The sequence below is a fragment of the Kogia breviceps genome, chromosome 1 (assembly GCF_026419965.1).
Source record: "Kogia breviceps isolate mKogBre1 chromosome 1, mKogBre1 haplotype 1, whole genome shotgun sequence".
Taxonomy (NCBI): domain Eukaryota; kingdom Metazoa; phylum Chordata; class Mammalia; order Artiodactyla; family Physeteridae; genus Kogia; species Kogia breviceps.
Genome location: NC_081310.1, coordinates 3,919,503 through 3,941,391, shown reverse-complemented (window position 1 = coordinate 3,941,391; position 21,889 = coordinate 3,919,503). Strand labels below are relative to the sequence as shown.

General features: G+C 42.4%; 1 protein-coding gene across 8 annotated transcripts in view; it reads left to right on the top strand.

Moving 5' to 3' along the window:
* The window catches only part of NEK7 (NIMA related kinase 7), a 145,117-nt gene that overhangs the window by 73,605 nt on the left and 49,623 nt on the right, over positions 1 to 21,889 (top strand). For all 8 annotated transcript variants that reach the window (XM_067027449.1, XM_067027447.1, XM_067027454.1 and 5 more), the window contains 2 exons: positions 8,582 to 8,644; positions 10,164 to 10,274. In XM_067027449.1, coding sequence (XP_066883550.1) covers positions 8,582 to 8,644; positions 10,164 to 10,274 — 174 coding nt within the window. The remainder of the gene's footprint in view (positions 1 to 8,581; positions 8,645 to 10,163; positions 10,275 to 21,889) is intronic.

Sequence of the window (21,889 nt, the reverse complement as noted above, 5' to 3'; positions counted from 1 at the left end):
TTATTATTATTTTAATTTCGTAAGGGATCAGTATACTTGCAACAGCTATTGCAGAGGTGAACAGTTTTCACTCATACTTTTAAGCAAATAGTAAATATTTATGAAGGATTTTAGGGGGCATATATGTTAGATGTAAAGAACAGGACGGCTGCTCTCATATCCACCACTCGCCTCTGACACACTTCTTCCACTCCTGTCCTTCAGAGGTCACCGTGTCCTGAATTTGTGTGTATTGTGCCTTTGCTTTTCTTTAGAGTTTTCTCCAAATCTGTCTACGTTTCTGAATAAATCTGTTGTTTGCTTTTTTGAACTTATATAAATGTTGTCACAAGTTGGTGTGTGTGGCTATGCTTTATTCTTTATATATCTCATATTCAATATGTAGATATGCGTGTGCACGTGTAGTATTACGTACTACGCGTGTGTACTGTCCAGTTCTTGTTGCGTGCTACTGGTTGTGTACAGTTGTTTGCTGTTACAAGCAGCACTTCCGTGGTGTTCCTGGGTATGTCTCCTGGCGCGCCCACGCGAGAGTCCCCCTTTTGCACGTGCTTGAGGATGGCGGTGATGAGCCCCAGGGCCGCGCACGGTCAGTGCTGCAAGTCTATGCCGAGTTCTTCCAGTGGTTGCACTGTTGGCCTTCTCTCCAGCAGCACGTGGGGGTAGCCGTCTTCTCTCGTGTAATCTGCCATTTACAGTAAGAACAGAAAATGTGCAATGCAGATATTGGTGCTTATGACACAGATGACTTTGGGAATGATTATTTCCTAACAACAGAACTCTGGTCCATTTTTTAAATGTACTGAATTTCTACTGTGTATCTCTGGGCACTGAGGGGTGGGGGGAAAGAAGCTAGCAATTTTATTCCTGCTCACCAAGGGAAAAAGAGTCTATCTAGAGCAATGAAACGTTAAACCCTGTGGCGTGGATTCCCGGTTTCCCTAGTTCGCAGAAAGGAAATGTCATGGTGAGCTGTTGGCGTGGCTGGGATTGGAACGGAAGCCGGGCTGTCGAGGTGAGGCCAGACCCTGGAGAGCTCTGAAACCAGGAACAGGACTTTGAGTAGGAGGGAAGTGAGGATTCACCGTGGACTCTCTAGGAGGGTAATAATCTTCAAGATCGGTTGTTTTCAAGATAAAAGTACAAGCTGAACACACAGCACAGACTAGAGAGAAGACAGCTGCTGATTTGCCCCAGGTGTCAAGGTGGGGCTGGCTGGCTGGCTAGCTGGCTGGCTGGCTGGATATGTGGGTGCATGGATGGATGGATGGATGGGTGGGTGGGTGGATGCATGGATAGATGGATGGAGTGAGAGACCACCCAGGTGGAGTCCCTGTGGCCTGCCCGGCTTCCCTCTCCCCCCTACCCCCCACCCTCGACCCTGAGTGTAGACAGAGAGACAGCGCTCAGTTCTGTCTCTAAGGACTGCGTTTAAGATCACAGAACCTTGTCATTGGAAACGCTTAGAAAGAAGGGAAAGGGGAGGGAGGGAGAAAGGACAAAAGCTCTTCCAGGCCTCCTGTAACACGGTCCACGCCGTCTCTGGTTGCCTGTGTCTTTCTTTGCTGAGGCTGGAACACTGAATGCGCAGGAGCGGGCGGGCGTGGCCGTGTCTCCGGTCAGTGCAGGGCGGCTGCCCCTCCAGCCGCCCGCACTTCACACTGTGGTGAAGCCCAGACCACTGCTTCCCGCTGTGCCGAGTTCAAGTTCGTCCTTCGGGCTTTACCTTCTCCTGTGCTCCTTAGGGTGCTATTGGGACATCTTCTAGTTTAAACGTAACTCCTTTACGCAAGAGAGAAACGATGCTGTAAAGATATTCTTAGCTTCTTTAATTAGGGAACAGTATCTTAAACCTTTGTGAGGAGAAATATATTTGCATTTCAGACATGTTATTGATTTTGGTGATGTATTACACTGGCGCTGAACAATAAAGACCAGGCTTCTTCCTTTTTAAAAATCCACCTCTGCAGCTTAGTATGAAAATGTTTTTTAAACTGTTACTGACCAGACTCTTTTCCCGTCTGAAGAATCCTAGCCCCTCTTCAGAAAATTCTTGAGAAATCAAACATTGGATCTCCTCGTGCAGTTTGTTACTTTAAGCCTACTGTACTCGTCTAGAGGGCCGTGTCACTGTTTCCAGCTCTTCTAGAACCCTTCCTGGTTGAGTCCATGGGTTGAAATGTCGCGTTTATAACTCATTTCTCCGCCCACAAAGCTTTGACGAGACTCGAGAAGCAGCGTGCCGGTTCCTCGGCGTAGTTCTCCAGGCTCTTCTGTCCTCTGTCCTGTGCGTCAGGCTTCGCTTTTCTGTGGCCACCTTGCTGGAAGCCCTGGTGGCTGTCCTGGATGTTTGCCTGCTCCCCGTGTGTGGAGAGGAAAGAGTGCGTACTGAACGCACGTTCCTTCTTTGAAATCGTAACGAGGTTGAGAGCCTGCAGTGCATGACAACACTGACCAACCTTCTAGAAAACTTGCCCACATCCCCGTCATGATTCGTTTGCCGAAGTTAAGATGGTTCTTAACTGGTGGAACGTGTTTGAAATGCCACATTCTGGCTTTGCTGCCCTGCCCCCCTGCTTCCCTTCCCGATGCTCGCTCAGTCCACTTGGCCAGCGTTAGCGATCACCTGACCCTCAGTGGTTAGCGTGTTAAGGCTTTGAGAATACCAGCGTGAACACAGTAACGGGGCTCATGGATTCCAGTGGAAGCGCAGCCAAGACACGTCTGAACTAGTGCGAGAGGAGGTACGGTGGGCGCGGCCTTGAGGGCGCAGGGTGAGAGGGAGGTTGGGAGAGTCTCCACAGGCGTTGGGCTGGGCCTCAGAACTGCAGTTCTTTGATCTGATCCACTTAATCTCCGTTTTACTATACTTAGCTCATTGATTAGAGCTGTGTAATGGGAATTCGTAGACGTGATGTTATAGCATGAATTTCGGGTTTTTGTGTCTCAGTTCTTTGACCTTTGTTACCCTGACTTTTTAATTGTAGGTGAAGTAGTTTGATCCTTAGTTCATAATGCTTAATTTGTCTTTTCTTACTCTTAAGTTGTATGCCTACATTAATACTGTTTTACTGTGGGACATCCGTTGTCAGTCAGTGACATTTATTAGAGTCACTTTTGTATACTTACAAACATCGATAGTGATAATATACAGTATTTGTTCAGATTCACCCTTTTGATCCGGTGATCTCAAAAAAACTTTCTGAAAGGACACATATTCTTTGATGTTTTACTTATATTTGATAACTATTTTAAAGCATTCATCAAGAAAATCACTTTTTAAAGTATATTAATGAGTATAACTTGGTTTTTTACATGTGTTAATTTTAGATGAAAGATTTTGCATGTTTGCATGTAATTAGACATTAGGATTTGCATGCAATTAGAAATTTGGTGGGCAGTAGCTTCTTCCGTAACACATACAGTGATTTTAATGTATTTGTAACACTTTATAGCCATATATTCAGTCTCTTTTTCAGTGTTCACTATGATTACGGAATTCGTCCTGCAGCTTTTATCAACTTCATTATTTAATCCTTATAGACTTCTTTGAAACTTTCAATAGATACGTGAGCCAATGAAAATTAGGAAGCGTTTGTAAGAATAATTTATATATTATATATTTTTTAAATTGGAGAATAATTGAGTAATTGATACTAGTTTACTTGTCAAGGAGGCAGAGACTTCATCTTAAAAAATTAAAGCTTCTTAATTTTATTCGTTTGTACTTTCAGTTTTATTTTAGGCATTTTGAGGCATATAAAAATGTAGTAAATTTTTAGCCTTATTGAATGTTGCTTTGAGAATGGGGCAGTCTAGTTAACAAAATTTGGGGGTTATAATGAATTAGGGTATATACCATAAATCAATTGCTCACATTAAAATATTTAACTGATACAGTGGACATCAATGAAGTAATTTAGTTATTTGTCCATTTTTTGATGTTTCACAATTTTTTTTTTTTAGCATCTTATGGTACCTTAGGGTCATCATTAAGATAAATGCAAGTTTTGATTATATGAGTTTATCTTAAAATTTTTAAATGAGAAGCTCTGCGAGTGGCCAAGCCCGGTGAGGAAATGTGGTCGTCTGTGTGCTTCTCCTCTGCTCGGCATCCCCACTGACCGCCCCGTCCTCTCAGTGTAACAGGTGCTTCTCCCCCCTTGACCTGGGCTGCGGGCACGTCATCTTCACCAGCGTTTCTCCCCCTCAGTCTGTGCCCGGCCGTCGTCGCTCTCTTCCGTCCTTGGGGCCCGTCCAGTGCGGTATCTGTTCCGTGGTGCCCCTTGTCTGCCAGTGTGTAGCACCCCCGCCCCCCCCCCTTTTTTTTTCTTTTTTTCTTAAACATGTCTCCAGCCCCTTGCTCTCCTTCTCCTCCGTCCCCCGCCCCCCGGCACCATGCTGACTCTGGCGAGGCCAGGCGTCACGGTTGCTCCGCGCGCCCACCCCCGGCCCCCCGGCCGGCTCGCAGCCCCCCCTGCCCTCTGCTGTCCCGTCTTGACTCTCCACCTCCCCGTCTCGTTTCTCTCCCATTCGGTCTTTCCACCAAAGCTTGTTCTTTGACCGCACCCTGACCGCGGCCCTCTATCCCACGTTCTCTAGACCTCTCGTTGAAGGTCTGATTTCAGTTGCTGGCCGGAGTTTCTTGGCCCTGTGTCAGCTGTCTGAGCAGTGAGGACGTTTCCACTTTACAGTCTCCCCCATCTGGCTCCCGTCTTGCTAAGCCCCCCGACAGGGTTTCTCTTCCCTGGGTATTTCTTCATCTCCCGGTTCACACGGAGCCACTGTTCCACAACCCCTAGCACGGAAGGGTTCAGGTTATTTCTCGGAGTTTTGCTGACCTTTCTCTGGAAATGCGCTCTCTGGTGCTCCCTACTTGGATATATTTTAACCACGGTAGTGAGAAGAACACAGACCAGCAGGTACATACGATGGCAGTGTTGTCAGTGGTGGAGTTAAAAACTACCACCTGCGCTGAAGCCTCAGCCACAGCCCGTGTGCCTTCGTGCTTAGTGGAAAAGGGCACCTCCTGTGTGACAGTGACAACCTCTGCCATCTGCCGTGCTTTCACGGTTGCACAGCCGTCCTAGTTCATCTTCCCTTCCCCACCTGTGCTCTGGACGAGCTCTTTCGCTTCTGTCTTCCCGGAGACTTTTTCAGCTGCTGCCCGTGTCTCCGCATCCGCCTCTCCTCTCCTGCAGTGTCACCGCTTGACTTCCGTACTGACGTCTCCGTGGTAACTGCTGCTTCAACACCCACAGCTTCTTCGAACTACACTGGCTTGGTTCTCCTGTCTCTCTGGATATCCCTTTTCTTATTTCCTTCGGTGGCATCTCGCTTTCCTGCTCCTTTCAGGATATTTCTCAGCGTCATGATTTTGGATTGCTTGCTTCTCCTGCACCACCTTCTCCCTGACCCCCGTAGGGCGGCTTCTGCACCTCTGGAAGCCCTGACTAAGCTTTGCTGAGCTTCAGGCTCTCAGGAAGTCTGAACAAAGGATGAATTTCCTGTGGTACCTATTAGAAGCTTTTTAATTTTAAGCAAACAGGGCTGATTGATGCCCTAGGAGTTAGATCACTATCTACTAGCCTGTTGAGTTAAAAGGCATCCCCTTGGAAACAAAGGGTTTTTAAAAAAAAAAAAAATCATGGAAAAATTAAGGACACAGACAGGTATCTAGTTCCTTGCCATTATTTGCCAGGGCCTTAAAGAATCCACGGGGAAGAAATTGAGTCCTGTCTTCTGACTTGAAGTTCAGACACGTTGGTGCATGAAAAGAGGAAGGCTGACGGCCGCTGGATTACAGGCCGGGGTGTCAGAGGAGCGCGGTTCGCGGTTCCTGGCCCCAGTGCAGAGCTCTTCGAGCACTCACCTGGCTTAACTTCCGCCCCCCCTCTCCACCCCTTAGGGGCCTCCTGTGTATTGAGTCAGGGAAGGGCTGGTGGTAGAGACTTTCATTATTCGGAGATTATCTTGTTCGACGATTGTAATTTGGCCACTCAGCCCTTCTGCCATGGATTTTCTAAGTCCCTCGCCCATCTTCCATCCTTCAAGTAAGAAAGTCTGTGCCTACCACTCAGCAAGTGCAGGAACCAGAAGTCATTGTGGCCCCCCGCGTTGCAAGGGGCAGGAACACGGGGAAAGACAGAGGCACGGTCCAGGGGTGAGATCAGAAGAGGGGCGGAGGGCACGTAGGAAACAGGCCTCGATATGGGACGAGCTGCTCAGTTCATTTATTCAGGCTCTGTGAAGCTGGTGAGGGCCAGATGCTTGGTTGCGATTTCCATTTATGTGAGATTTATTTAAAGTCAGATGTAACAGGTTTGTCAGACTCTCTTAGTATATTTTTTGAAGTACTTCCTTCGCTACATTTTAAGTGTTTTTTTTCTCCTAACAGATTTACATATGCCCTTTTAAGGACATTTGTGTTTAAGTCACTTGAAAGCCTTTTCCCTCCAAAGATACCTAGTGTTAACCTTTTCTGTTTCACTAGTCGTGAGTAATTTTGGCAAAATTTAAAGATGACAAAAGAAAACGTTTTAAATGATTCAGAGAATACCAAGAATGTATCAGCCAGTCACTTGCCTAAACACTGCTGCGAGCTTTGCTCTTATCCAACATTAGTTTAAAAACCCAAAGAAACTTTGGTGGAGCTGGAAAGATGCCTTCTGAAGACAAGCTTGTAAATAGTTTATGAAAATCCAGATTTTTTTTCCCATGTGTATTGCTTTTTCTTGCTCACGGAATCAGACAGCTTTGAATCTGTGTCTGCGAATGATTTAATCTGAAGATTCAGTTTCTGTTTTTGTCTTGACATGCTGGCTAAGAGAAAAAACAAGATAAAATACTTCCGAATTTCCAATTAAAAGTATTTGGTTCAGAATTTAGTTTTGCCTTAAATGCGCCAGCAATGCTTCATTCCTCAGTGTTTGAGAAGTGACTTTTGGTATCGAGAATTCAGTTCAAGATAAAAGTTAATTTGTAATTCTGAATTAGTTTAATTGTAAGTTGAATTAAAGATTCATGATTTCAGCATGGCACAGTTCTGTCTTTGTATTTTGTGTCTGGTTAGGGTTTCCTAGAGCTCTCATACACGTTCTCATCTCGCTCAGTCTTTCGTGTTTTAACATTTTTCCATCATAGAGACATTGATTACTGGGAGATTAGATTTATACATGTCTCCGAGTTTGCGATTTTTTTTTTTTCATTTTAATCACTAGTACCAGAACGATCCTTTCTCTGTTTCCTTAAAAAAAGTTTTCAGGAATTCCTTCAAGGTCTAAGACATTCAAAATTTTGTACTTCCCCACATTTCTTCAAGTTGTATCAAGTCCCCTGTGAGTGGTCGTCCCGAGAATGGTATCATAGATAAGTAGTGTGTGTGTGTGTGTGTGTGTGTGTGTGTGTGTGTGTGTGTGTGTGTGTTTCATATCAGTAACTAACATCAAGTTCAAAATTTTCTGTTTACATTAATATTTGTTATAGCTGTTTGATTTGTTACTTAGTGACAACATCATTTTTCTGGCACCTTTTGGCATTTTGGGTAATGAGTGGCTTTCCTATGTGAAATTGCTAAATGTAGCGTTTACTCCTGTAAGTAATGAACTTGTCATTTTACTTATTTCTGTAAGAAATCTTTCTGAGGTGTATTACACTTTCCTGCATGTAATGAGTCAAGCATTGGAAGCGCGGGCAGCCACACCCCGCCCCTTGAGGTCCTCACGTTCCTTTGTGCAGCAGCACTTGCTGGGTTGAGTGTCACGTTCTGTGCTCCGGTCTGCAGTCTGCACCTGACAGTGTGCGTCCTGAGGACTGCAAGCTGGTTCCCTTATTTGTAGCTGTGATGAAACGTAATAATAAGTTGGCATTCAACACAGTTTTGTGAATCATGGAAAAGCAAGAAAATGAACGTGTTATCCTCATTTATGCTTGGAGTGTTGACTTATTAAGATACTTATTTATTGTTAATTTTCCATATGCTTGGAACATTGAGCGATATCTTTGTTTTCAGAGACATACTAAAGAGCCCTTTGATTGTATTATTTATTTTTATGTTTTTTTACATTAGATCAACGTGTCTCAACCTTTTCTTTATTTTCACCCCTCACCTTTTTGGACATTTTTTCCCAATTATGCCCCACACCATGAAATTTTTTTTTTTTTTTTCTGCGCGGTACGCGGGCCTCTCTCTGCTGTGGCCTCTCCCGTTGCGGAGCACAGTCTCCGGACGCGCAGGCTCAGCGGCCATGGCTCACGGGCCCAGCCGCTCCGCGGCACGTGGGATCCTCCCGGACCGGGGCACGAACCTGTGTCCCCTGCATCAGCAGGCGGACTCTCAACCACTGCGCCACCAGGGAAGCCCTCTTTTCCCATTTTTAATACTGACTGCCTCTGGAGGGAAAATGTAACCTCTAGTCACATGGGATAAAATACCTGTAGATCTCCACAGCTCCTAAAAGCTAACTGGAAAGAATACTTCTTAGTGTGTGTGTAACTATGTGCAAAGTATTACAGTGGACTTACATGGTAACTTGAACCATAGATTACTATTTTATTAAGTAATTCTGGATTTTATTTTTAGATATTTGATTTAATGGACGCCAAAGCACGTGCTGATTGTATCAAAGAAATAGATCTCCTTAAGGTAAATAACAAACGAACTGTTGACTGTTTTGAACATACCTGAGTAGGTCGATAAAAGTGATTTATTAAAATATCACACTAAAAACAAAAAGATTTTTGAGATACAGCTTATGCTGCACTGATTTCAAGTAACATATAAGTTTGAAATCAGTATACTGAAGAATGCAGTTATCTTTCGGATTTACTGTACAAAAATTTAATTGGAACATTTGGTAGGATTAGCTTTTTTCCCCCATTTCAAACTAGAAAATAAATAAAATAGACATAAAACATTGAAATTTTTTCTCGATGATCCCAATTAGACATATTCTAAATGTTAAGGAATGTAAATGCATATTAGCATTATCTCAAGGTATGGTATATTGAGAATGTGGACTGATCCAAATAGCTCACATTTAAAAAATAATATTTCCATATCTTTTTGCAGATGTAGAAAGGGTGGTGTAAAGAGTATGTCAGAATTAGCTTTTCAGTTTCTCATCCACTCAAAGAATAGGACTGACATTTCAGTTACCTTCACACTGCATTTATTATAGTGAAATTTCTTTTGAGGAATTCAGTGGTTTATGTTATATTTTTAACTTTTGGATAAAACTTGGATGATTTTTATGCCATCCAGTTTTGTTTGTGCCTGAAGTGAATCAGATCTATTCAAAAAGTTACGAGTAAGATCAGAATGAACCATGCTTTCCACTGTTCTATTTGTTACAGTTATTTCCTGGGACATGAAGTGACTGCTTTAATAAACCTTTGTTAGAGAAATAATATATCATCATGGAAAATGTGGGAGGAAAACCTTTAAGTAGAAAGAAGAGAAAAAAATCCTGTGTATACTCTTTGGGATCATTCTTGAATAAGTTTCTTTGAGAAATGATTTGTTTTATGTTATCTTGCTTAAAGATTGAATGAAAAGATTGTACAAAAAGACTGTAAATGTGTATGGACTTATGAATATATTTCAACAAGGTGAAATTTTTTAAGGTAATTTAAAAATCAACCCCATAGATAAGTTCAGAATATTTATATTATTTGATGTAAAAGTGATATTTAGATACAATATAGTAGATGCCAGATTTTTACCACTGGCTGAAGTTATACTAGGATCACCCTTAACTTCAAAATAGTAGTAAAAAGGAATACTTAACATTGAGTGGCCTTAAATGACAGTTATCATTTTGAAGGATATAATTTTTAACAATTGGCTGTTTAATTTAGTCATTCATTTATATGCATGTATTTATATATTTGTTCAACATAGCAATACTTTTTAAAATTTTAAGTATATACTCTATTATTTCTAATAAAAATATTAAAATAAAAATGATATCTAGTTTTACTTTCAAAAAGTACAGTACTTATTTCAAAATTCACTAAAGAAAAATATAGTCATGTTAAGATTTCTGTAACTTAAAAATGAAATGCAGTAACTAACTTTATTCTTAAGTTATGAAACTGTGATTCTTGGAAATTTACAGTAAGAAAACTTTTTGATGCCTGTTTTTTTTTTTTTTTTTTCTCAGCAACTCAACCATCCTAATGTAATTAAATATTATGCATCATTCATTGAAGATAATGAACTAAACATAGTTTTGGAATTAGCAGATGCTGGTGATCTATCCAGAATGATAAAGGTAAGGTTTTTTTTTTTTTTTAAACTGAAGATTTATTTTTTCTAATAGAGTTGTAGGTTAAACATATAGGCATGTTAGCTACTTTAAAGACCTCAGTGCGGTGCTTAACATATGGTAGCCCTGGAATAAGTGGTAGGCAGTAGTGATGATTATGATTATGAAGCTAGATACCTGGTGAAGTCACACTGGATGTGTGAACACTCCAAGACCAACCTGGAAATAGACCGAGGGCTCGTCTTCTGTAAGCTGAAGTTAGAGTTTTGCAGCTTGATTTCTCCAGCCAGATCACCCTCAATCCTGCATCTCTGGACATCATACAGCGGGGCTGGTGGGAGATTGTAGAGCAGCCTGACCTGGGCTGTCCCTGCTCCTGGGAGGGCTGCTCAGAGAAGAAAGTGGGCCTTAGATTCAAACTTGCACATCAAACCCCGATTTGAGCACTTAAACGTTATTTCTTTTCTAAGGGCATATTAATTGGGTTTAAGTTCCACTACAAGTTATAGAAACTGCCAAATAACAGTAGGCTAAAAACTGCTTATCCTTGGGCTTAACTTAACTTCTTTTTTTTTTAGTTTATTTTTTTGGCCGCGTCAGGTCTTAGTTGTGGCACGCGGGATCTTTCATTGCGGCGCGTGGGCTCTTCGTTGTGGTGCGTGGGCTTCTGCCTAGTTGTGCTGTGCAGGTTTCCTCTCTCTAGTTGTGGCGCACAGGCTGCAGGGCGCGTGGGCTCCGTAGTTTGCGGCGTGCGGGCTCTAGTTGAGGCACGTGAGCTCAGTAGTTGTGGCACGCGGGCTTAGTTGTCCTGTGACATGTGGGATCTTAGTTCCCTGACCAGAGATCAAACCCGTGTCCTCTGCACTGCAATGCGGATTCTTTACCACTGGACCACCAGGGACTTACTTAACTTCTGTGTGCCATATTTTTTCCAAAACATAATAATAGTAGAAGCTACTTCATAGGGTCGTTTTAAATGGTTAAGTAATTGATATTTGCTAAGAACTTAGAAGAGTGTCCCACGTATAGGAAGGCTATGTAAATGGAAGCTGTTGCTGTATTATTAGTGTTATTATGTATATTTCTCTGTTGCATAAAATTCTGGGGCTAAAATGGCAGTTCTGATCTCAGATTCTCAGAGACCAAGCCTGTTGACAGCTGATCAGGTCGTAGGCATGAAGGGAGAAAGGCTGGCTGTACCTAAGGCACGTCACTGGATGCTGCCACATGCTGTTTTCCGCTTCATCCCATTGGCCAGAATGTCATCTCGTGAACGTGCGTAGGTGCAGGGGAGGCTGGCATGTGTAGTCTTCATTTGGCTGTCCACGTGTGAGCTAAACTTCTCTTACTCTGGAAGCTGAATTGAACAGTGTGCAAATCAGCAAAGACCAACGACCTGAGAAAAGCAAGAGCTGTTCGTTCTGAGCGTGTTCCAGCAACGGAGACAACCGCTGTCACCCGCGTGTCGGCAGAGATTCTCGGGCAGGTAGAGGAGGAGGGACTCTTTACAGTGGATAAAAGAGGAGGCTTCGGGTATGCCCGGGTGGGAGGCCACTGGCACACAGAAGCTGTCGGTGAGCCCTCTCCAAGTCGGGCATCTCAGGTGACTGGCGAGGCTGTGTGTCTGGCTTTCTCTGGTCGGTCCTAAGTTGGAGGCAAGGATGGAAATCGGGGAAAAGCTGTCGGGTATTAAGTCCTGGCCATTTGGGGCCATAACTGTTACAGAAGCTATTGTTCAGCTCACTGGATTGTCACTATAGGGAGAGCAAGCAGTCGAGCCTCCTCCACGTCTGATGGAGCAGCGGGCTGGCTTCCCGGGCTGCTTGTTAAAGATGGAAGGTTGGTTTCCTGGTCAGGTTGCTGGGGATTGTGGTTCAGAGTTCTGTTTTTACATGTGGTCTGGCCATTGTCTATTTGTATGTTCAGTCTCTTAACAGACAGCTGAGCACACCCAGTGATCTCTGCTACATGGAGTTCTTGTAAGGCGTTTTTAAAGACGGTGTTAGGTGCTTTGTATGCGCTATCTTGTTTACTCACCAGAAGAATTCTCAGGGGTAATTTTGACACTTAGAGAAGATGAGTGTCATTAGTAACAAATAGAAGAACTGTATTTGAAATTGGGTTTGTCTGATGTAAAAACCCCTGTGTTTTTCTTTAGTGGCCCTTAAGAATTTTTGTATCACAAAAGTCCTTTGAAAAATCAGATGGAAACCCTTGACCTTCTTCCCCAGAAAATGCTGACGCACACACACAATTTGCATCCCATTCCAGGCCCTTTGCAGATGTTCTGATCAGGGTGTTTGTGGGTTTGCCAGCAGTAGCTGAGACCCCTGCCCTCCAGTGTGAGTTCAGTGTCAGCCACGTAAACTCTCATTACTTAACTTCTCTTAGGGTCAGTTTCCTCGTGTGTAAGGCGGAGACAGTTTTGAGATTGCTTCCTGAACTATAAAAACGCTACATAAAAGGAGGGTAGCGTCCCTGCTATCACAGAATGCTATCAAGCTGACTGTGTTTCAAGTCCTGAGGTGACACACCTCCCATCGATGATCTGACTTTCTGTTGCAGGGACTTCCCACTGCTACCGCAGATAGCTAACCACCAACAAAATGTCTGCAAATTAATTAACAATTTAAAAAGTGTAGTCTTAATTTTAAAAAGAAATGCAAATACACAAACGGAAACTCTTACAAAACAGCTCTCTGTCAAGATGAGACACATAAAAGCTCATGTAAATAATCCTTACAAGAGAGACAACTAACATAAAATTCTTTGCTTGAACCTTCAGGTACAAGAGTTATTTAATTACTTATAGTGCGAAGGAAGGAGGGCAGATCCCTACTGGACAAATGCCTGCTGAAGCAGGTAAAAGAAACAGACAACCTCAGTTACAAAGTCTTGCCCTAGATTGAGAGATTGGTGATTTTGGGGCTTGATTGTCTTTTAGAGTTTTTGCTCTTGTTCAATCTGGTTTCCTTCCTTTGCTGCTCCTACTTCACACATAAAGGTTGCTGTTCCTGGCCTAATGCCAAGGCATGCCTGGGCCTATGACATTTACCCTGGAAAAGTACTCCTGTCCTTTCACACTGGAGAAAACTAACTCAAAACCGGAGGGCCTTACAGAAGCCCTGTTATCTCCATCTTCAGCAGATTCAGATTTCTTCGGCCCGTGAGGAAGGACAAATTTGTCAGTGTGATCTTATATTTATTGTGGTGATGAACTCAGCTCCGTATTCAAACAGACTTGCCATCACTTGACATTATCAAGGAAATTTTTAATCGGCTGACCCTGTGGATCTAGTAAGATAGATTCAGAAGAACATTAGTCTGGTCATGAGTAGTGACTTCCCATTGTAGAATGGACAGCTATAGCCTTAGTCAGGGGCTACAGAGTAAAATTTGAAAGTATCTATCACGTAAAAGACTATGTAGGGAACTTTGAAACAAAATAAAATATCTCACCTGATTCCTAGCAAGTTATAAGCTTTTAGAGCAACACCGTGTACTGTGGTGGAATACGGAAGTGGTGCTTCTCGACAGGACTAGTACTGTCTTTCCTCCTTCCTCACCCATAGGCTTTACCGTGGAAGCCTTTAATGATCCTGCCCTTGGTTAGAGCCGCCATCGGTTTGCCTGGTCAAGATATAAGACATTCTTGGGTCTGGTTTTCCAGATCCTCTTGGAGCTGCCCTTCTAAAGGTTGAAAGTAATACTATCAAGTCTGTAGATCGTACAGTAATCTCAGCATGATGACCATAACAGAAAGTTTGACTAGTGTTCAGAATAGAAAGTTTGACTAAGCAGATTCACACGAGTAGAATGTCTTCATATCCTGATCATAGTCATGTATGCCTTTTGCAGTAGGATCTTCTAGACCTGACCAAATACCCAATTGCGTTGGGAGGGAGTCATTTAATAACTTGGGAGGATCTGACCTGGTCCTTCATCAGACAGAGTTACTCTGATTATGGATTGATGCTTTTCAGTAGAACACATAGTTGTTTGTGGCTTTTCTCTCTATTTGACTTAGTAAGCATAGTGTTTATTATTTTTTTAAATATAAAATATCTCTGATTAATTTTCTCAAATGGTGAAAGCCTTAACTTTCCTCCCTGCATTTCCATCTCCCAGATAAACCACTGACTTTTATGTGCATAAAACCTTTCCAACTTTATTTTGTATCTTTACACAGATACACACACATACAAAAATATATACTGATTGATTATGTATTCTTTCTCAGACGCATCACATTGTGTTTAATTATTGCTTTATCATAGGCAGTTGGACTGTTTCCATCGTTTAATTCTTAGGAAGCTCCAGTACAAAACCTTGTGTATTTCAGTACAACAGTACCATACGCACTGTATTTAATAGACAGTTACACAGATTTCTGTAAATAATATTGCTGACCAATAGGGTATATGCATTTTAAATCATAACAGATACTGCCAAATTGTTCTCTCAAATAGTTATACCAATTTGTAGCCTTAAAGAAAATAACACTCTTTAGTTTGTTTATTTGCTGGACATTGACTGTGTGCTGTACTCGTGGTGCCTGGATGTCTTCCTGCCTCTCTGGAGACTCTGATTCTTCTTGACTGAGTCATTCTCTTCTTCCTAGCCTTTAATGACGGAGTTTTAAAAGTTTCCGGCCTGGCTTGTTTCCGCTTTTTGCTTTTCCCTCCCTTCCCGGTTGATCTTGTTGGTGCCAGTGGACCAGTTATCGTCTAGGCTTGTGTTGATCCAGTCTCTTACCTGTAGTGTGGAGCTCTGTCTGAATCCTGAGCACACGCGGTTCCCCACGTCTACACGGGGACCCGCGGTTTCCCTCACGGAGGCTGGCCCTGGGCCGTCCGGGGCGCACGCCGGACCCACACGCTGGACCCCAGCAGTCTTCTCGGACATTCTTTCTCTCTTACCTCCCCTTCTCAGTCTGTCACCGAGTTCTCTTTACTTTCCTTCTCAGCGTCTCTCCGATTTCTCCACCCGGCTCCGTTTCTGTTTCTCTCCCTGCTGAGTGAAGGACTGTCACCTCTCACCTGGAACACGAGAGCTTTTTTTTTTTTAAATCTATTTATTTATGGCTGTGTTGGGTCTTCGTTTCTGTGCGAGGGCTTTCTCTAGTTGCGGCGAGCGGGGGCCACTCTTCATCGCGGTGCGCGGGCCTCTCACTATCGTGGGTCTCTCACTGTTGTGGCCTCTCCCGTTGCGGAGCACAGGCTCCGGACGCGCAGGCTCAGCGGCCACGGCTCACGGGCCCAGCCGCTCCGCGGCACGTGGGATCCTCCCGGACCGGGGCCCGAACCCGCGTCCCCTGCATCGGCAGGCGGACTCCCAACCACTGCGCCACCAGGGAAGCCCAACATGAGAGCTTTTTAACTAATCTCCCGGCGTCCAGGATCCATCCCTCAAATCTATTCTATTTCTCCATCAGTCTTTAAGAGAAGTGAGGAGGGAGAGAAAAACAAAGAAAGAAAAACCTCTGCTTTCAAATCTTCCTAGAGTTTCCCCTTGAGGTAAAGGTGAAGATGTTTGACGAGACGTACAGAACCACGTGTGATCCAGAACCTAGGCTCTCGGAGAGAGAAACCCTCCTCTGCGTCATGTCCTCACGCACCCCTCGTGCTGAGGACAGAGCCCTGCACACAGTAGGTGCTCAGTAAACCCTTGCTGTAGACGCTGCCCCACCTCCCCTCCCAGGCCCCTGCAGCGGCCCCTCAGTTCTTCTTCAGGGCAGTCGAGCATCAGCTTCCGCTGCCCCAGGTGCTGTGCCCCCCAGGCTGGCTGGGCTGATGTCTGTCTGTCTTTTGGCTCTCTGCTCAGACATCACTTTCTCAGGGATGGTTTTCTTTGACCTGTAGACGGCTTTATGCTCTTAATACTCCCGGCATGCTCTTCTCTCAGCGGTTCGTAAGACATTCATATGCGCTTATTGGTGAGATTATTTTCCTGATGTCTGGATTTCCCATTTGACCTAAAGCCCTGCTGAGTACAGGGACTGTGTCTGCTTCACTCATCAGCCTGCCTTCATTTTCTAGGGAGTACCTGGCTGATAGTAGAAACTCATTAAATGTGTGGAGCGTGTATGTATAACAGCTGATTGTCTCACCTCTGTTCCACTCCTCTGTTCCAGGGGTCCATCAGTAAACATGGGTGGTGGTATGACAGGCACATGTTTCCTACTGTTTCATACTCCGGTCCTGTGAGGAGTTGCTAAGATAGTGAGTGGTATGTGGCATGGGAGGAGATAGCGTTCTGATACAGGAAGGGGGTTTTTTGGCCCTAAGAAATTCTAAAATTGTTTTCTAGCCACTGTGATTTGTGTTATAAGCCAGTCTGTATAATAGAGACCACATTATGGAAAAAAAAATCATAGGAACTTCTTTATGAAGGAACATGACAGTGACTTAGTGCTTTATAAAGGACAGCAGTAGATACTTGAATTGTAAGAAACGTGATTCATTTCTTTATGGTGAGTATATTGTAAATCATTGTTCATCACAACAATATATTTCACTGTCTCAACTCTTCAGCTTAATTGGGGTAGAAGAGGAAATATAGCTCCTGGTCTGTATTCCAGAAATGAACCTCTGGATAGCACTGCATCAAAGATTTTTACAAGTAAATAATTAATTGGTTTAGAGCAGGCTGACAAATATAATTAAGCAATTTATAGTGGAAATATTCAGTATTTCTCTAATTAGTGACAGAGGAATACCTGAGGCTGTGGTCAGATGAAATACTTCCCAGATGAGTTTTAAGATAAAAGGAAATCCAGAATTTTTCATCATATATTTCTTTATCATCAGTAATCAGAATTTTAAAGGAAAAGACTCTTACAAAGTAACAGTTGGATTATAGTTTATCAAGTTGTGATATATATATGCTATACATTTTCTTTATAGTATCCTAAATTGACCCAATACATGTTCCATTTTGTAGTATGCCTTATTAATACTATTTATTTCACTTTTCTGTTGCTAAGAAACTGATGGAGACTTAGTATAGAGGAGATAAGAGACTCATCTCAGAAATATATAAACTAGAGCTTTGTTTATTACACTTTGTCAGTAGAAATATTGCTAAAATATATTTAAAATTTTATAGTCTATTTTGCCAAAATATAGTTTATTCTTGGAACTGTTTATAAGTTCCTATATTTATAATTGCCTATTAGTCAGTTTGAGATAGAAGAAAATATAAGTGCATATATTTAACATTATATTTTTTAAAGCTATACTTTACTAAAATATCAGTAAAACAAGATATAACCCAACATAAAAAGTCTCATGAAGGGAAACTCAGAAGTTTGTTATCTGCTAAAAAATTGTCATACCACACCACACTGGCTAAGAAGGAAGTGAATATTATTCTTCCAGAGTTTTTTTTAGTGAAATATGAAATACAGATAACTTAAATTGAGCTCTGTTTTGTGCCAAGAGTTTGGCACAATTTCAAATAATTAGTTAAGGCTATCTCTTTTTTCCCCTCCAATTTTATTGAGATATAATTGAGATACATCACTGTATAAGTTTAAGGTGTACAGCATAATGGTTTGACTTACATGTAATATATTGTGAAATGAATATCACAGTAAGTTTAGTTAGCATCTGTTAGCTTGTATAGGTACAATAAAAAGAAAATGCAGGGCTTCCCTGGTGGCGCAGTGGTTGAGAGCCTGCCTGCCGATGCAGGGAACACGGGTTCGTGCCCCGGTCCGGGAAGATCCCGCGTGCCATGGAGCGGCTGGGCCCGTAAGCCGTGGCCGCTGGGCCTGCACATTCAGGGCCTGTGCTCCGCAACGGGAGAGGCCACAACAGTGAGAGGCCTGCGTACCGCAAAAAAAAAAAAAAAAAAGGAAAAAAAAGAAAAGAAAATCCCCAAAAAAAGGAAAAAAATGTTTTTTTTCTTGTGATGGGAACGCTTAGGATTTATTCTCTTAACAACTTCCCTGTATATCACACAGCAGTGTTGACTGTAGCCATCATGCTGTACATTGTATCACTAGTACTTATTTATCTTATAGCTGGAAGTTTGTACCTTTTGATCATCTTCCTCCAGTCCCCCCTCTCCCCCCCACTTCTGGCAACCACCAATCTGATCTCTTTTTTCTATGAGACTGTGTGTGTGTTTGTGTGTTTTTTATTTAGATTCCATATGTAAGCAACATCATGCAGTATTTATCTTTCACTTAGCACAATGCCCTCAGGGTCCGTCCATGTATTTGCAAATGGCAGGATATCCTCATTTTTTATGGCTGCATAATACTCCATTTTATATGTACCACAACTTCTTCATGCATACACTGATTGATGCACACTTAGGTTGTTACCATGTCTTGGCTACTGCAAATAATGCTGCAAAAACATGGGGGTGCAGATATCGAGTTTGTTTTCATTTCCTCTGGATATATTTCCAGAAGTGGAATTGCTGGATCACATGGTTTTATTTTTAGTGTTTTATTTTTAGTTTTACTTTTTTGAGGCTCCTCCAAGGCAGCTACACCAGTTTACAATCCCATCAGCAGTGCACAAGGGTTCCCCTTTCTCCACATCCTGGCCGGTATTTGTTATCTCTTGTCTTTTTTTAATGGCCATTCTAACAGGCATGAAGTGGTATCTCACTGTGGTTTTGATTTGCATTTCCGTAATGACTAGTGATGTTGAGCATCTCTTCATGTACCTGTTGGCCATTCATATATCTTCTTTGGAAAAATGTCTACTCAGGTCTTTTGCCTGTTTGTTAATTGCATTATTTGGGGGTTTTTTGCTATGGAGTTGTGTGAGTTCTTTATATATTTTGGATATTAGCCCCTCATCAGATATATCGTTTGCAAATATTTTTTTTCCCATTCTGTAGGTTTTCTTTTCACCTTTTGATGGTTTCTTTTGCTGTGCAGAAGCTCTGTAGTTTGATGTCATCATACTTGTTGATTTTTCATTTTGTTGCTTATGTTCTAGGTGTCATATCCAAAAAATCATTGTCAGGGAGCTTTTCCCTATGTTTTCTTCTAGGAGTTTCATGGTTTCAGGTCTCACGTTTAAGTCTTTAGTTCATTTCGAGTTAATTTTTGTGAGTGGTGAAAGATAAGGGTCTAGTTTTATTCTTTTACATGTGGATGTCCAGTTTTCCCAGTACCAATTATTGAAGAGACTGTCTTCTCCCTATTGAGTATTCTTGTCTCCCTTGTCAAATATTAGTTGATTGTAAATCCTGGGGTTAATTTCTGGGCTCTCAATTCTTTTTCCATCGATCTGTGTGTCGGTTTTTATGCCAGTACCATACTGTTTTGATTACTATAACTTTGTAATATAGTTTGAAATCAGGACGTGTGATGCCTCCCGCTTTATTCTTCTTTCTCAGAATTGCTCTGGCTGTTTGGGGTCTTTTGTGGCTCCACATAAATTTTAGAATTGTATTGTCTACTGCTTTGAAAAATGCCATTGGATTCTTAATAGGGATTGCATTGAATCTATAGATGGCTTTTGGTAGGATTGACATTTTAATAATATTAATTTTTCTGATCATGAACATGGGATTTCTTTCCATTTATTTGTGTCTTCTTCAATTTGTTTCATCAATATCTTATAGTTTTCTGAGATCATTCACCTCCTTGGTTAAGATATTCCTAAGTATCTTATTGTTTTTGATGCTACTGTAAATGGAATTGTTTTCTTTATTTCTTTTTCAGATAATTCACTATTACTGTATAGAAACATTACTGATTTTTTTTTTTTTTTTTTTTGCGGTACGCAGGCCTCTCACTTCTGTGGCCTCTCCCATTGCGGAGCATAGGCTCCGGATGCGCTGGCTCAGCGGCCATGGCTCACGGGCCTAGCAGCTCTGTGGCATGTGGGATCTTCTCAGACCGGGGCACGAACCCGTGTCCCCTATATCGGCAGGCAGACTCTCAACCACTGTGCCACCAGGGAAGCCCACATTACTGATTTTTATATGTTAATTTTTTATCCTGAAACTTTACTGAATTCGTTGATTAGAACTAACTGTTTTTTGGTGGAGTCTTTAGGAATTTTTACTTATAAAATCATGTCATCTTCAAGTAGAGACAATTTTACTTCTTCCTACCTGCTTCTGATGCCCTTAATTTGTTTATTTTCTTGCCTGATTGCTCTGGCAGGTTCTTTCAGGGCTGTGTTGAATAAGGGTGGTGAGAGTGGCTCCTGTGTCTTATTCCTGAGTTAGGCTGCCTCTTCTTATTTGTAATATATTTAGATATAGGCTGTGTTTTTGGATTGTCAACTGTGTATTTTCTACATTGTTACCACCTGTGTGGTATTTCTTCTAAATTTTGTAGGAGCTTTAAGACTCTTCCTTTATACAGACATAATGTTAATTTTTTTTTTTTTTTTTTTTTGTGGTACACGGGCCTCTCACTGTTGTGGCCTCTCCCACTGCGGAGCACAGGCTCTGAACACGCAGGCTCAGCGGCCATGGCTCACGGGCCCGGCTGCTCCGCGGCATGTGGGATCTTCCCGGACCGGGGCAAGAACCTGTGTCCCCTGCATCGGCAGGCAGATTCTCAACCACTGCACCACCAGGGAAGCCCAATGTTAATTTTTTATACTGATATTTTACTGTGTTTATAAATGCACTTTGTATTAGTTTTTAATTGCTAATTATCAGCTTAAAGAAACACAAATTTATTATCTAACAGTTTGTGGGGGGGGGGGTGAGTGAGTTCACATACTGGTTTGTGGGTTCTTTGCTCAAGGTCTTAGAAACTGAAATCAAGGTGCCACCTGGGCCTGTGATCTCATCTGAGGTTTAGGGCTTTCTTCCTTGTTCACCGATTGTTGGGAGAATTCAGCTCCTTGCAGCTGTATGATGGAAGTCCCTGCTTTCTTCCTGGCTGTCAGCCGGGAGCCGGCTTCGAGGCCACGTGACCCTGTCTGCTGTGGCAGTTTGCTCCCTTAAGGCCAGCAGGAGAGTCTTTCTGGCTCTGAATCTCTCTGAGTTCTTTGAAGGTTTTACCCGATTAGGTCAGGTTCACCCAGGATAATCTTCCTGGTGATTATCTCAAAAGTAGCTGATTTAGAGCCTTAATTATGTCTGCTGAATCCTTTCTGTCACATAAGATAACCTAATACGGGGGTGATAGTTCATCACATTCACCACCCAGCTCACACTCAAGGGGAGGGGATGGTGCACCGGGACTGGAGGACTTTGAGGGGTGAGGTATGTCTGAGAATTCTGCTTACCACAAACTTTGATAAGTTAGCTAAAACATGAAGTGTTTTGGAGATAATTATTATCTTCAAATATTATAACATGTAAATCTTGTTCGCCTTCTTGGTGTGGTTGTTTTTTTGCATTTGCAGACATATTCTTATCTGTTCTTATCCAAATTTAGAGGGTGTACTGGAAATAAAATCACTTAGAAATGTCTTCTACACTCTTGACCTTTGGATCCTTGAAGCAGTAAAATCTCCCCAGCAGCACCATCTATCTTTGCTGACTCTGATTTATGGTTTAGAGGATGCAGACACTGTCCATTTCAGCATCTGGCATAAAGTGTGCAGCCCAAGCCAGACCACAGGGAGAATTGCCAGCGATTCCAAACGCAGTCTGTTTCCTGCTGAATCTCTTGCATACGATTGCTA